This window comes from Anas platyrhynchos, chromosome 1 (genome assembly GCF_047663525.1).
Source record: "Anas platyrhynchos isolate ZD024472 breed Pekin duck chromosome 1, IASCAAS_PekinDuck_T2T, whole genome shotgun sequence".
Taxonomy (NCBI): domain Eukaryota; kingdom Metazoa; phylum Chordata; class Aves; order Anseriformes; family Anatidae; genus Anas; species Anas platyrhynchos.
In genome coordinates, this window is record NC_092587.1 from 128,611,094 (window position 1) to 128,624,097 (window position 13,004).

The 13,004-nt window shown below is 37.2% G+C and overlaps 1 protein-coding gene across 1 annotated transcript in view; it reads right to left on the reverse strand.

The window, feature by feature from the left end:
• Positions 1–12,676, reverse strand: part of BMX (BMX non-receptor tyrosine kinase) — a 29,674-nt gene extending 16,998 nt beyond the window's left edge. The window contains exons 1-7 of the mRNA XM_013094462.5: positions 12,547–12,676; positions 11,670–11,816; positions 10,569–10,673; positions 8,314–8,395; positions 6,481–6,600; positions 4,611–4,672; positions 24–202 (exon numbers count right to left, since the gene is read on the reverse strand). Of these exons, the coding sequence (XP_012949916.1) occupies positions 24–202; positions 4,611–4,672; positions 6,481–6,600; positions 8,314–8,395; positions 10,569–10,673; positions 11,670–11,807 (686 nt within the window). The 5' untranslated portion in view covers positions 11,808–11,816; positions 12,547–12,676. The remainder of the gene's footprint in view (positions 1–23; positions 203–4,610; positions 4,673–6,480; positions 6,601–8,313; positions 8,396–10,568; positions 10,674–11,669; positions 11,817–12,546) is intronic.
• Positions 12,677–13,004: the final 328 nt, after the last annotated feature.

The window sequence follows — 13,004 nt, forward strand, 5'->3', positions numbered from 1 at the left end:
AGTATTCTGCAGTGCATACTTACCCTTCCAAATCTCTCACTTTCCACCAGGCAAAATCTTCCTCTTGCAATACATGATATTTATTGCATTTGACAAGCCGGATAGCTGAATCTCCTAAGGGTTCGTAGTTGCATTGGGCCACAGCCATATTCAGGTCTGACTTACTTGGTGATAGTACTTGAGGCAGGCTTCTACGTCTCAACTTTGAAGACAGAGGAAATAAAATGACAAGCAGATGCATCACAGGGTACAGTAAGAAATACCACACAGTGTGTACACTATTGCTTCTATCTTCAACATGTACAATGATATTAAGCAAATTAATCAGAGCTAATAATGTCAGTACAGGCAAGCACCTTGTCCTTCATTCATGTAGAAGAACATTTTAGAAACTGTTGTCCACATTTGTGAGACAGGTGAGAACATAGCCAAGTTCCATCATGTCACCAGAAGTATTACATTGAGCGGAGGCTGACACAGCTATAATTAACAAAGCTCTAATTAACATGATGACATAATAGACTGGACTCTACCAAAAGCTTACCACCTATCTGAAGCTGATAATGTTTATTGAACAGTTGCAGTTCATGTGCTAGAAACAATGTGACTAAATTGTGTTTACCTATAACGAGGTGAAATGATGTCCTGTTGAATCAGAAAATCCTATCATAGTATTAAAAAACAACTTTTTTTTTTTTTAATGTCTGTTGATCAATAGTAATCTTATCATGAAGCAAAACAAGCATTAGTCAATTGTTGCTACTACTCAATGAATACAAAAAGCTATATGAATTATAAATTGTTGCCTTTTCTTATTGTCATTATTGACTAGCTTGGATGTTTCTCTGCTAAGCACATTCAACATAAGGAACTCCAGTTCTTGGTGGCTAACTTTTCCTATGCAAACTAAACAAGTGTAGGTATGTAACATTGGGATTCATTCATCTTTGACCTAGGTCTTCAGGTGAAATGTGTCTTCCTGCAGAAGTCTCTATCATCAGGAGGTCTACACAAATAACTTGGATTTGAAGTCTGTCATTAAAGTTAGATTATGTCAATCAAAAAGCCATAGGCAAAGGGGCATCTAAAATTTAGGTACAGAAATGCATTTAGAGATCGGAGAAATGTCATAAATGAGAAAATCCAGATATCACAACGCTTTAAGAGCAGGAAAAACTACATGCAGAACACTGACAGAAAAGGATAGGGAAAAATAACAAAGAGTTAGAAGGGACTCCAGATGCCAACTATTTATTTTATATTATTATTTTAGAATTGAAAAGCTCTGTAATACAATACCAGGGAAGAATGTCAAATGTCCTGAAGCAGGCTGTGATTCTTTGAAGTTAAGTCCAAAAAAACCATGGCATTGTATATTTGCTTGTCTCCTCTTTACTGACATTTCTTTATTTAAGCAAGAAGAAACCAAAGAGCCAAGTGAATGTATGACTGAGTCCACTAAGCAAGAAGACACACAGTATCTCTTCCTGTAAACACAACGAGCCTCAGTCTGATCTCACTAAGTTCCTGTGGAGATGATCCTTTTTTTTTTTTTTTTTTTTTTTTTTTTTTTTTTTTTTTTTAAAGAGGAATCACTAACAGAAAAACCTTCCTCATTTGCCTAGACTTAGATATGTTACTCATCAAGTGCTACTACTTGAACCCAGGAAAGCTGGCTTCTGTTTGTCATATCTGATTTCAGTGGAACAAAGATTGAGGGCCTGTTAGGCAGGACTCAAATCTTAGACTTCTTGTAGGTTTTGTGGAAAATGACAGAACTAGAATTGCCTGCAGCTGTCTGAAAGATGGATAAATTTAAAATACAGATATTTAACTGTTTCTTTGCTTGTTTGTTTGCTTGTTTTCCCCATAAAAACATGTAGCGATGTTAGAGCAAGCTGATGCTTAGAGCAAGTAAAAGTACTTATAAACTCATGTGCAACTCTGAGATTTGGACTTGGTAACCTTTAGAAATTAAATTATTCTTTCTTCACTTCCTCTGTTTTGCTTATGGAATGATCAGGGTGTCATGCTTTGATGGAGATGTCATCTTGCTGTGTGAGCACAAGAAAGAGCAAGGTATTGGCTAGAGTAAATGGTGGAGTTATGATCACAGCAAGGGGTTTTGTTTTGTTCAACCAGCCAGGGGACCGAGCCAGCCAAAGATGAGCACATCAGATTTGCATCCTTTTGTGTTTTGCTGCTGGATGTGTACTTGTCTGTTGCAATGTTCTGGATGCACTTCATCTGTAACCTGGTACAGATTAATGTCTTGGTTTGTGTCCTTATATACAGCTTTCCATTTCCAGAACTGGCTGAAAGACCCAGGGCATGTAACGTTCTAGTAGTAACCGAATGGACTCTTGTTATTTCCTTTATGCTGTCAGTGATATTATTGTTATTTCCATATTGAGGACTTCACCACCACTATCTAGAAAGAGCTGTAGGTAACAGTCTGAGATTCAAGTGTGACAGGTACAGAGGTATGGCTACTGTCTGCAAAACTGTGCCGCCACTGTGCAACTGGAGGCACGTGCAGCATCATTTAAGCTTCCATAAACCTTGTCCAATGCATTAGCATGAGAAGATACATGTGTGAACTCAGTGAATTTCTATCTGACCTACATGAATCATTTGCCATTACACAGAGAGTGGCTGCCAGGCATGAACAGAGATGAAAGTATTTCTAAGATGGGAAGCTCCTGCTTCCTGCTGTTATCAGAGCACAGGGGAAGTGCCCAGAGCTCCCCATGAAGGCATGTTTGTGACCTTTATTCTCTCTAATGGAATCACTCTTCAGGAACCAGCTCCTCTGTGGGAGACTAGTGGTACAATGTTGAACTGATGAAAGGGATAGACACATCAAAGGTGAAAGATGTAAGGAAACACAGTAGTGCCTCTGGTCAACTGAGGTGAGAGCAAGGGAGCAAGACTTGCAGGGGTTGGAAAGGTGAGGGACATGAACTGGGAGATAGATGGAAGGAAGGCTGGAGGTTCAAGTGGGACCTTGAATGACTAAATTGTGTCGATGAGACAGAAAAAGCAAAAATGTGCTAAAAACTTATAGAAGTAGCTCTGGAACTAAATATAGACTGTTCCTTGCCATGAGAAGTCAGCTTCTTAATCTGATCTATATGATATATTTTGGGAAAATTAAGTCAAGTTGTAACCAGATGTGGTAGTTATTTTATCTGCATTTACTGAAATTGTTTTGGAAGAATAAATCTAAATATTGTCACGATCCTGTTTTTTTAATTTTCTTTTCAAAATATCATCTCTGAAATTGAGCAGACAATGAAAATAAATCGTAAAGGCCTAGCTGAAGCCAGTCTGTTCAGCAAGAGATTTGCATGACTGATGTTCTCTCCAGATAGACAAAGCATCTTTTGATGGAAGCCAGGCAAAGCAGACCACAGTATTCAAAACAAGTTACATGGCTGCATGTTCACAATGCCATTGTTTTCAGATCTCATTATTAGAAAAAAAAAGTCAAAAGCTTCTTTGATAAAGTCTATTTTCAAGGCTTTGTTGTTGTTGTTGTTGTTGTTGTTGTTGTTATTATTATAGAGCTTAAGTTTACAGCTTGTGTTTTTATCTTCTGTGTCTTGATACTCTTATGTGTTTCTTAAAGCCCTGGTTGTCCATGTCAATTGCATACATAAGAATTCCATTATTTTTTAAAATTACTTTCTGATTAAAAAAGAAAAGCAAGGAAATGGACCCAGAGTGTATCCTAAAGATATAGAAGACAAACGAAAATAAGGCAGGAAACAGGAAACAGTTTTTAAAATCCCATGATTCAAAGCCTTTTTTCATCGAGCAACTTGATAAACTGCTGCAAGCAGGTGTTTTTTTTTTTTTTTTTTTGGTGTCTTGTTTGCCCTTTGGGTCTGTATGCCTAGCTTTCTCAGATGGACAGAAAGGCCCTGAAGGTGCTGGTGGGATAACACGTTCCTGGGTTTCTGTCTGATATAAAGTCAAGATAAAGGCAGGAGTGCTCAGAAGCTCTTCCAAATTCATTAACTTAGAGGTTAAACAGACATTCCTAGTGAGGCATCTGTACTCCTGACCCAACCTCAGACCAGCATAACTTGGGATTTGAGTGAGAAAAGTGCAGTCCATCCACCACTTCTCATCCAAACAGTGGCATATTTGTTCGTGTCTTCAGTTGCTATGTCTTCTCCAAGTACTGCAAGCACCATTTTCTCTGGTGACTGTGGTAGAGGGGCGTTTTGGGCATCTCTAGGAATGGGGACCTCCTACACACTAGAGCTGGTTTTGATGTCATTCCCTGATCCTGCTGGAAATGTGTGTAAAGTAAAAGATGTCACTGCAAGGACTGTAGCCTCTACTGTCACCAGCCTGTTAAGTGAACTGAAAGTGGCTGAGACTTTCCCAGTTTGCCATTTACAGCACACTGAAGATGGAGCTATGTCCTTCCCTTCACCATGCTGCTGGACAGAAGGATGCTGTAGTCTGACTGCATATGAGAGGCTGAGACCAGCTCCAGTGAGATGCTGTTTGCAATTCTCTCTCCCACCCTACTGCACTTCCCATCACCTGGATGCTGGGTCTTTCTTTGTAGGATGATACTTGAAATTTTGACCTACCAGTGTTTGAGGAACTGGAGGCAGTGGTTTCACGGACAAGGTTGTGCAACACAGAGTCACATCTGAAAGAGAGGGATTAAAAACATACCATGAATTAAGTAAGGATGTGTTTCTTGAGGCTTTCTCACTTGCAGTTCTATACAGTGGCAGTGACAGCATAGCAAACATAAATATTTGTGACAGCTGACATTTTACCTCACTGTGGTATAGACCTGTTTATCTCTGCATTTCCCAACCTTCTCTTAATTCAAGCACCATATCAATATATTTTAAAAGTCCATCAATCACTGCCTTCATCTATGCCAAAATAAAGGTTCAGGGAAATTTGAGGTTGTATTTTTCTCTTTAGTTTTCCCGATTGTTTTAGATTATTAGATTGCATACTAAGGGAAACTGAGAACTTATTTTTATTCCTTTTTTTTTTTTTTTTTTTTAATAGTTTTATGGACACTTATGCTCTATGGAGCGTCAGTTAAGAAATACTGTTTTCAATTACCCAGTGGCTACGAGACTGAGGCTGTCTGGAGTCTTCCCTATGCAGGCTGTGTCCCTGTGCTCCATGTATCTCCACTAGCAACCTCAGGAACTTATTTAGGAACAAATGTAGAGTAGACAAAGCACAATATCTTGCATGTATGCATTATTATATCAGGCAGAAATGAAGCATTCAAAATACCAAATTTCTCTTTGCAGTTCTTCTTTTGGCTAAGTCATCCATGGCTGACAATGAGATATTTCCTTGCCCTTGCAGATGACCAGGGGTTTCACAGACTTAGTGGCTTATGTTGTGAAGCCATATGAAGCTATTCAAATTAGTGTTACAAAACAGTTGACAACTCTCTATATTATTCAGTGTTCTATAATCATGAAACCTGTATTAATAGCAGATAAGCCTAGGTCATTCATTTCAGTTATCAAAAGCAAATGCTTCATTGTTATGTGTCACAGATATAAATCAGGCCCCAACTACTCACACCTACTTTTCATATTTTGTCTTTGAATTTGGGGTCTTAGATTTTTGACTGTGACCGTAAAATGCTCAAGAGCAAATTTCAATCATGATTGAAATTAACATCTCTGTCAGTGCTCTACACTTCTTGATAAACAAGCTTTAAAAGGCAGAAACCCAGATACTCTTAATCTGCTATTCCCTTTCCTTAATGTGGGATATCTTAAGTGTGTACAGAGACATAAGGGAATTCCCTTCTGAAAACGTGAAAACTGAGAGTACCATTTTACAGATTTTCCTCTCTCAGTCTTTATAGATTGAAAAATAAGAAATCCAACTAAGTTCAACAAAAATGCATATGAAAAGCATGTTAAAAGAAAAAAATATATATGTTGCAAATTAAATCACATTGTTTAGAAAAATATTCATTATATATGTACATAATTGTGTATTAATATAATAGTTTTATTTTTGTTCAGTTATGAAGCTGGATTATTTTACACTCATTCATACACACTCTTGTGCTGAACTTCTCTTGTTCCTACCTGTCCAGCTATTGGGATCTCATCACTAAAAAGGTCTTAGAGCACAATGCCACAATTTAGCTAGAGTTCTTAAGCATATTTTTTCTATATTCATATTTCTTCATATTCTTAATACTTCTCTAAAGAGAAAAATATTTCAAAAATGTCACTGTCCTTTTAGCTCAAACTCAACAGGTATCATTTTGGGGTATTATTCTCCTCAACTATATTATAAGGTACAATGTATAGGAGCTATGATGTTAGAAGGAGCTTAGCACATACATAGAAAGGTATTAGTAGATCAAGTTGTATATTTATTACACTGTCCATGTGGATTTGGTAATATTGTGAAAAGCATCACTGAGACTAAGCAAATAAAAGTGAAAGAAGATATTACATTTCTCCCAAACTGTACATCCAGGGGCCGCTTTACACGTCTGGTTGCAACAGAGAAACCTCCCATTGGTGAAGAATCTTCTATGATACTTGCTTAGTAAATCGTTATTGTCTTTAATTTCTAGGGAAAAAAAATGAAAAAAGAAAAGAACATGAAAGACTGCATAACTGGAATGTTCCTTGTGATTAATATAGTCGCTGCAATAAACTGCGGAACCCCAGATAGTTTATTGACTCCTAGCTCTAGACAAATATCTTGGTAACATTTTGTCTATATTTTATTTCTCTGTACAAACCAAGTCTGAATTCCATACCCAACAGTTACCTCTTTCTTGAGAAAGAAAACTGTGTGTCAAGAATGACACAGTACAGTCCTATCAATCAAGAAATGAAGAAGTGGAATCTAACAGTTATGATTTAAAATCATGTATGTTATAAAGATTTCACAAGCAATAGTGAAACTAATTGAAAAAAAAATATTTTTATATATCAAAATATGCTGAATATTTTCCTAGAACTATATATTGCAAGAAAATGATAATAATGCATACTCAATATCAGAACAGATACCTAATACCTCATATGGAAAATCCAAACTAATGTTTGTCTACTAGAATAAATTTGTTATTTAAGCATAGCAAAGAGGAACACTATCACAGACACATTTTGTACTCAAAGCACTGCTTTGAGTGGTCCCAGTACTATTACTGTGCTAGTGATATATTAGTTCTGCAAACCATAATAGCACTTTTGGATTCACAAAGTACCTAAAAGAAATGTAGGATGCGTAGTGAGAGACTTTAAAAGCTGACTCCTTCAGAACAGGATTTCAGACCTTCTGAGATGACCCATTATAATCCCAAGACTCCTGAACATGCAAGAGACTGCCAAAAGGATCAGTGCACCCCTTGGCGACCAGTACTTTTATACACTTTTTAAGAGGCTTGTAGGCAGCTAGAATATTTGCGCTATTGTTTACCTGATTACCATTACAAACTATATCATTAATGCAATCTTTTTATTCACGAATGTAATTTTGCAGTATACCAAATCTTTCCTTAATGATTTCATAACTATATCTTTCTTTCTAAAAGATCCAATGTAGTTAATCTTTCCTATTCTGCTCCTGGTCAACATTCTCCATAACCCTGCTAAAGTAATTGACATACTCTTACTCTGTATGTGAAAACAGTCACAAACAGAGAGGTATCTCATACACAGGTTTAGAAGTAAAATTGCAGAGGATATTTATTCACAGCCAACTATAGATTGTCTACTGTTTCCACAATGACCAGCATGTGTGAGAGTTGCCCTATTCAATGTGAGTTTTTTTTCCTCCACTGAAGAATAGTTTTTCTGCCTAAAATTCAGTATTTACATATCTATGAATTTGCTTCATTGGAAAAAAAAAAAAAAAACAGAAAATTCATTGGAAAAAGAAAAAGGGGGGGGTGGGTGGGGGTGGGGGTGGGGAGAGAGAGAGGGGGAAATAGGGACAAAAGCTAGCAGTATCGGTTACCAAAGTAGCTTTTTGAAGGTAAGTGCTACACTAGCTGAACCATAAATTATTGTTCTCTATTAACTTGCATTGGTAAAGGCTGAACATATGACCAAGATTAGAAAATGCTTATGAAAAATAAGTTTTATTTTGGTTTATTTTTCACTGCATTTTTCATCCTTTACATTTTCTAATTCATTTCAACCAGTCAGAGATGAAGTATGAGTGAGACTAAAAGCAAGTGACAAAGAATGGCACAAAACGAGGGAGCAGGAGCATTTTCCTATCCCCCCTCAAGTTATTTGAATACATTGAAAGACAAAGGTCTAGTGTTACCTTTATGCAAAGCTGCAAGCCACTGCTTCCGTCTCTCTTCATTATCTGCATAGACATAAAGTAGGCCACCTTTGTACACAATCTGGAAGAGGTTGAGACAGACAGCATGGTGAGAATGTGCTGCCTAAAAGTTTCATACCAAAGCTTGGGAATTAGAAAAAAATAGGCTTTGCAGACCTACTGACATCAAACTCCTATAATTTAGTAATGTTTTGCCAAGGTCACCTGTAAGCACTGCCATCTTATATAAGGTGCCTATAACAAGCCTTGCATATAGTACCTTAACCACAGTGGTTTGTGTCTGAAAGAACAGTTGCAGAAACAAAGGACAGCATAGAATATTTCTAGATATAACTGTCTTCTGGGTACAAAAGACCTTATAGACCACACGTAAACTCATCCTTTCCATTCCATTTTTTTCCAGATGCATCTTCCAGCTTTTTGCTGTTGTTATGCAGGCCACAACACATCTCCAACAGTGTTCAGTAACAAATATTGAGGCAGAGTGTAAGCTCAGGGGAGCTGTACTGTGACCAGGCAATTCTGATCCAAAGGTGATGCATTCTTACCTCATCACCTTGGATAGATATTTTTCTGCAAATTAGTTCAGCTGCCTTTTAAAGCAAGAAACTAGTATCTACAACATCCTGCAGTCAGTAGTCCTACGGCTTAGCTAAATTAAACATTGTGAACAAGCTTCTTTTTCTTGTTTTCAACCAATCTTCTGCAAGCTTCATTTGATGCCTACCTAATAATTACTAACATCTGCTTTGCTTTTTGGATCATGCTTAATACTGGGCTGACTCTGTGTGTGTGTTAAGTCAGGGTTTCGTTTCCCTTGTGTACATTGCTTTTCAGTCATCTGCAATGAATTTCAAGTATCACTTTATTGCCTTGTTTGTTACACTGAAGAGCCCTTGTTATTAAATGTGTACTCCCACTGGTATGCATACGTGACTGATCAATCTGCTTCCCATCTCTTTATTTAGTCAAATGGTGGAGCTCTGAGAGCTTTTCTCTTTAAGGCATGTTATCCAATCTATTAGGTACTCTCAAGTCTCTCCTCTGACCTCTCTTCAGTTTACAACATCTTTCTTGAATTATAGCCACCAGAACTAGAGGCAATATTCTCCTGCTGATCACAGTAGTGTCAAAACAAACACAGCCTTCCTGATTTTACTGAATGTGTGCCTGCTTCCATGTCCAAGGATGCCATTAGCTCCTTTGGCCATAGCATCACACTGGAATTGATGGGAATCAGCTATCATTATCCTAAAGCCCTTTTTAGAGGTACTGTTTCCCAGAACACAGTCCCCCTTCATGGGACTGCAGCAAACATTCTTTTTTTCCACTTAACTGAGTTATGAACTCCTGAGATAAACACAACTATTTAACATAAACATGCCATTCAATGCCACAAAGCTGGGGAGGGAGAAGGGAAAGGAAGACAGGAATGACACCTAGGATTAGTCAGGTGGTGAAATACTAAACATTTCTCATAAGGTTGCCCTCGGCCATGGCAATTATTACAGGGTCATGGATTAACACGCTGTTCAGCAGCTGTTAGTCACTTCCTTGAGCAGCCCGTGCTGTTTGGAGGTAGCATTCCAAGGGGGATCTATGACCTGCATGCCCCACTGTTCATAGAATTGGAATTGATGGAGGCTCAGGGAGGAACCTGAGCTGGGGAACTGAAAAAGATGAAAGGCAGAAAATTTGAAGTTATGTTTCTTTCATCCCATTTAATTCCTGAACATGTGTTGTGCATTGTGCAGCTGTATGCATAGCCTTGGTTTCCCTGACTGTGGCACATTTGAATGGTAATCGGGCAATCTGGGGTCAAATTCTGAACTTGGTATTGAGGAAAAAAAAAAAAAAAAGAAAAAAAATGAAAAAAAAAGAAATAAAACTGGAAAGAAACACTGAGAATTTAAATAAGGATTTTTAAGTGTTTAATTCTGCGTTTAAAAAGTGATAATCACATAAGCATACTAATCTATATATTTCAGACCCTATTAAAGCAAATATCTGATAGAAATTTAAACATAAAGGAATCAAAACTTGATATAAATTTTATCCCAGTCAGGTAAAAACATTTTAGCAAAGTCACAGCATCAGTTATAGGGACTGATTTTCTACTTTTTGCAAATATCTGTAACACTTAGCAATAGCAGGTATCAGCACTTGAGACAGGAATGATCAGTGTAACTCTAGAATTACTGATGAAATGTGCATTAACAGATTTTGTGACTAACCTGAAAAGGATATTGTCTTGCAACGGGTGTTAATTCCTCAAGATTCACTGTCTCAACACATCGGATTTTCTCAATCTCTATAGACCCCTTTTTTCTTCCTCTTTTCTAAGAGATAAAACAAACAAACAAACAAACAGATTGTTGTTAACACAGTATGGACTATTCCAGTTTGACTATTCTGTACAATTTCATGTTTCAAGTTTGATAAGCCATTGCTTTGTGTTAAAGTTTAAAAGAAAGGTATTAAAAAACAACAACCCTCCCCAGTGCCCTATCCACATCCAATTTATCCATCAAATGTCTTTTTAAGTCAGTTGCAAGAGCTACAGGACACAGCCCTATATCTGAGAAAACATCTGATGCAGCTGTAGGCGGGGAGAGGAGGAAAAGAAGAAGGAGGAATTAAGAGGGGAAAAAACAACAACACCTTAAGTACAAAACAGAAGCCCATCTGCAGCATTCATATTGAGGTGGAGCTTGTTCACACTGAGCTTCCACGCAGGGTCCTAATGGAATGTAACTCACAGGAGGGGTCCAAAGGAGCAAAAACTTTGAAATAAGTTGCCTGGGACCTATATTTGCATTCCCAATAGGAGATCTTCTGAGTGAAAAGCTACCCTTGTGTGACGCACAGTCAGTCTTTAGAAAATGATGGCTTAGCCATCTGCTTTGTGCAGTTGAAGAATAAGATTGTGAACTAATTATGCCTCATACAAGTAATTTTTGAAGCCAGTTATTTACGTCAGTTCAGAGGGAGGCCTGAACAAGGAAAACATCCCTATTCAAGACAATGTGTAAACATATGCCACTGTTAATTACTTGCTTAAGTTTTGTTGTCTTTGGAAGGACACAAACAGATGCTCAATGGCAAGCATAACTGTAAGAGGTGTTGTGAACAGAGACACCATTAAGCCTGCGGCTAAGTGCTTTCCCAAAATGAAAATAAAATTTGATACTCCGTAATTTTTTTATCTACTCAAAACAAAGTACACCTGTTGTTCTAATTCATAACATCTCATCAAGTTTCACAGAAGAAAACCAGAAGAATGAGGTGGTACCAGAATATCTCAGAACAGTTAACTTTAGAAAATGAGTTTTTACCTCTTTGTCATATTCATAATATGAAAGGCTTGCTTTTGTCAGAACAAACAACCTTTTCTTATAATTAACTGGTGATATTTTTTTCTTCTGTTGTGACTTCTTCAGAAGAAGTTCTTCTAGAATTGTTGTATTCTCCATTTTGTTTCCCTAAAAGAATACCACAATAACTTTTATTATTATCGTTAACAAACATAACAACACCAACTATAAAAACTGTAATCACGAATATATTGAGTCATTGTCTTCTGTATGTTTTGAAATTTCATGGCTCTTTTTTATTTTATTTTATTTATTTTTTTCTTTTAATTTTATGAAATACATGGTTACAAATTGTGCATTTAATATTGCATGAGCAAATGAGGTTGATTAACTTATTCATTCAGGGAAAAAGATTACATTACAGGAAAATTAAGATACAGATCTATTGTAGTTCTAAACAAGACACCTCTGTGACTTTACTGTCTGAGTATCTCTTCTTTCAAAGCCATGCACACTTTCTGGCAAAGAGCACAGTCTAATTTATGCACAAATGTATTACATCTGCAGCATAATACGGAAATCATTACAGCAACAAAGAGAACAACAACAAAATAGAAAACTCTATTTTAGAGTTTAGACTAGAAAAACAGACCTAGTGTTAACAAGTGTGTTCCCTGAACTGGAAATTTCCCATTTTTCTTTCAACTGAAACAAATACACATTTATGGAACAATGACATGTATAGAAGATCAAAAAGTAAAAATGTTCTTGCACCACATATAAATACATATATCAATGTATTTTTCTCTTAGCCCTGATAATCATACAGTAGCAAATGCTAAGAAGAATGAGGTCCACAATATTTCTACAAGTTTAGTATGGATTCAGCTTATCTTACCCAGATGTAAAGAGAGAATGTCCTTTGCCCTGTGTGTTCTGGAGCTCAAAAGGAAAGTGTTCTGCTAAGCTACGCACTTTGCTATGTTCCTGTTCACCACAGAGAGACCAGCAGAAAGAGAATATTTGCATGATATTCATCACACCCACATGATATTTCCAGTGAATCCTAACTGAGCCCAGAAAGCAACGTGTATCTAGCAGGAGTGTTCTGAGGAGGAAAAGGGGAGCTTCACTAGACATTGCTCTGTATATCTGGCTACCCCCCTGTGGGGAGGAGGACTAGAAACACCTTCATCAACTCCCTTTTGGATGGGCTAATGCATGTTAGTGCTACTGGTAGGTCAGTTTAATGACAATCTTGCCATGATGTGTGACATCGGAAGGAGATATGAGCTGGGGTAGATAAAGGAGGAGTTGGGGCTGAAATCTTTCTATTGAAAAGATCTGATAGAAATG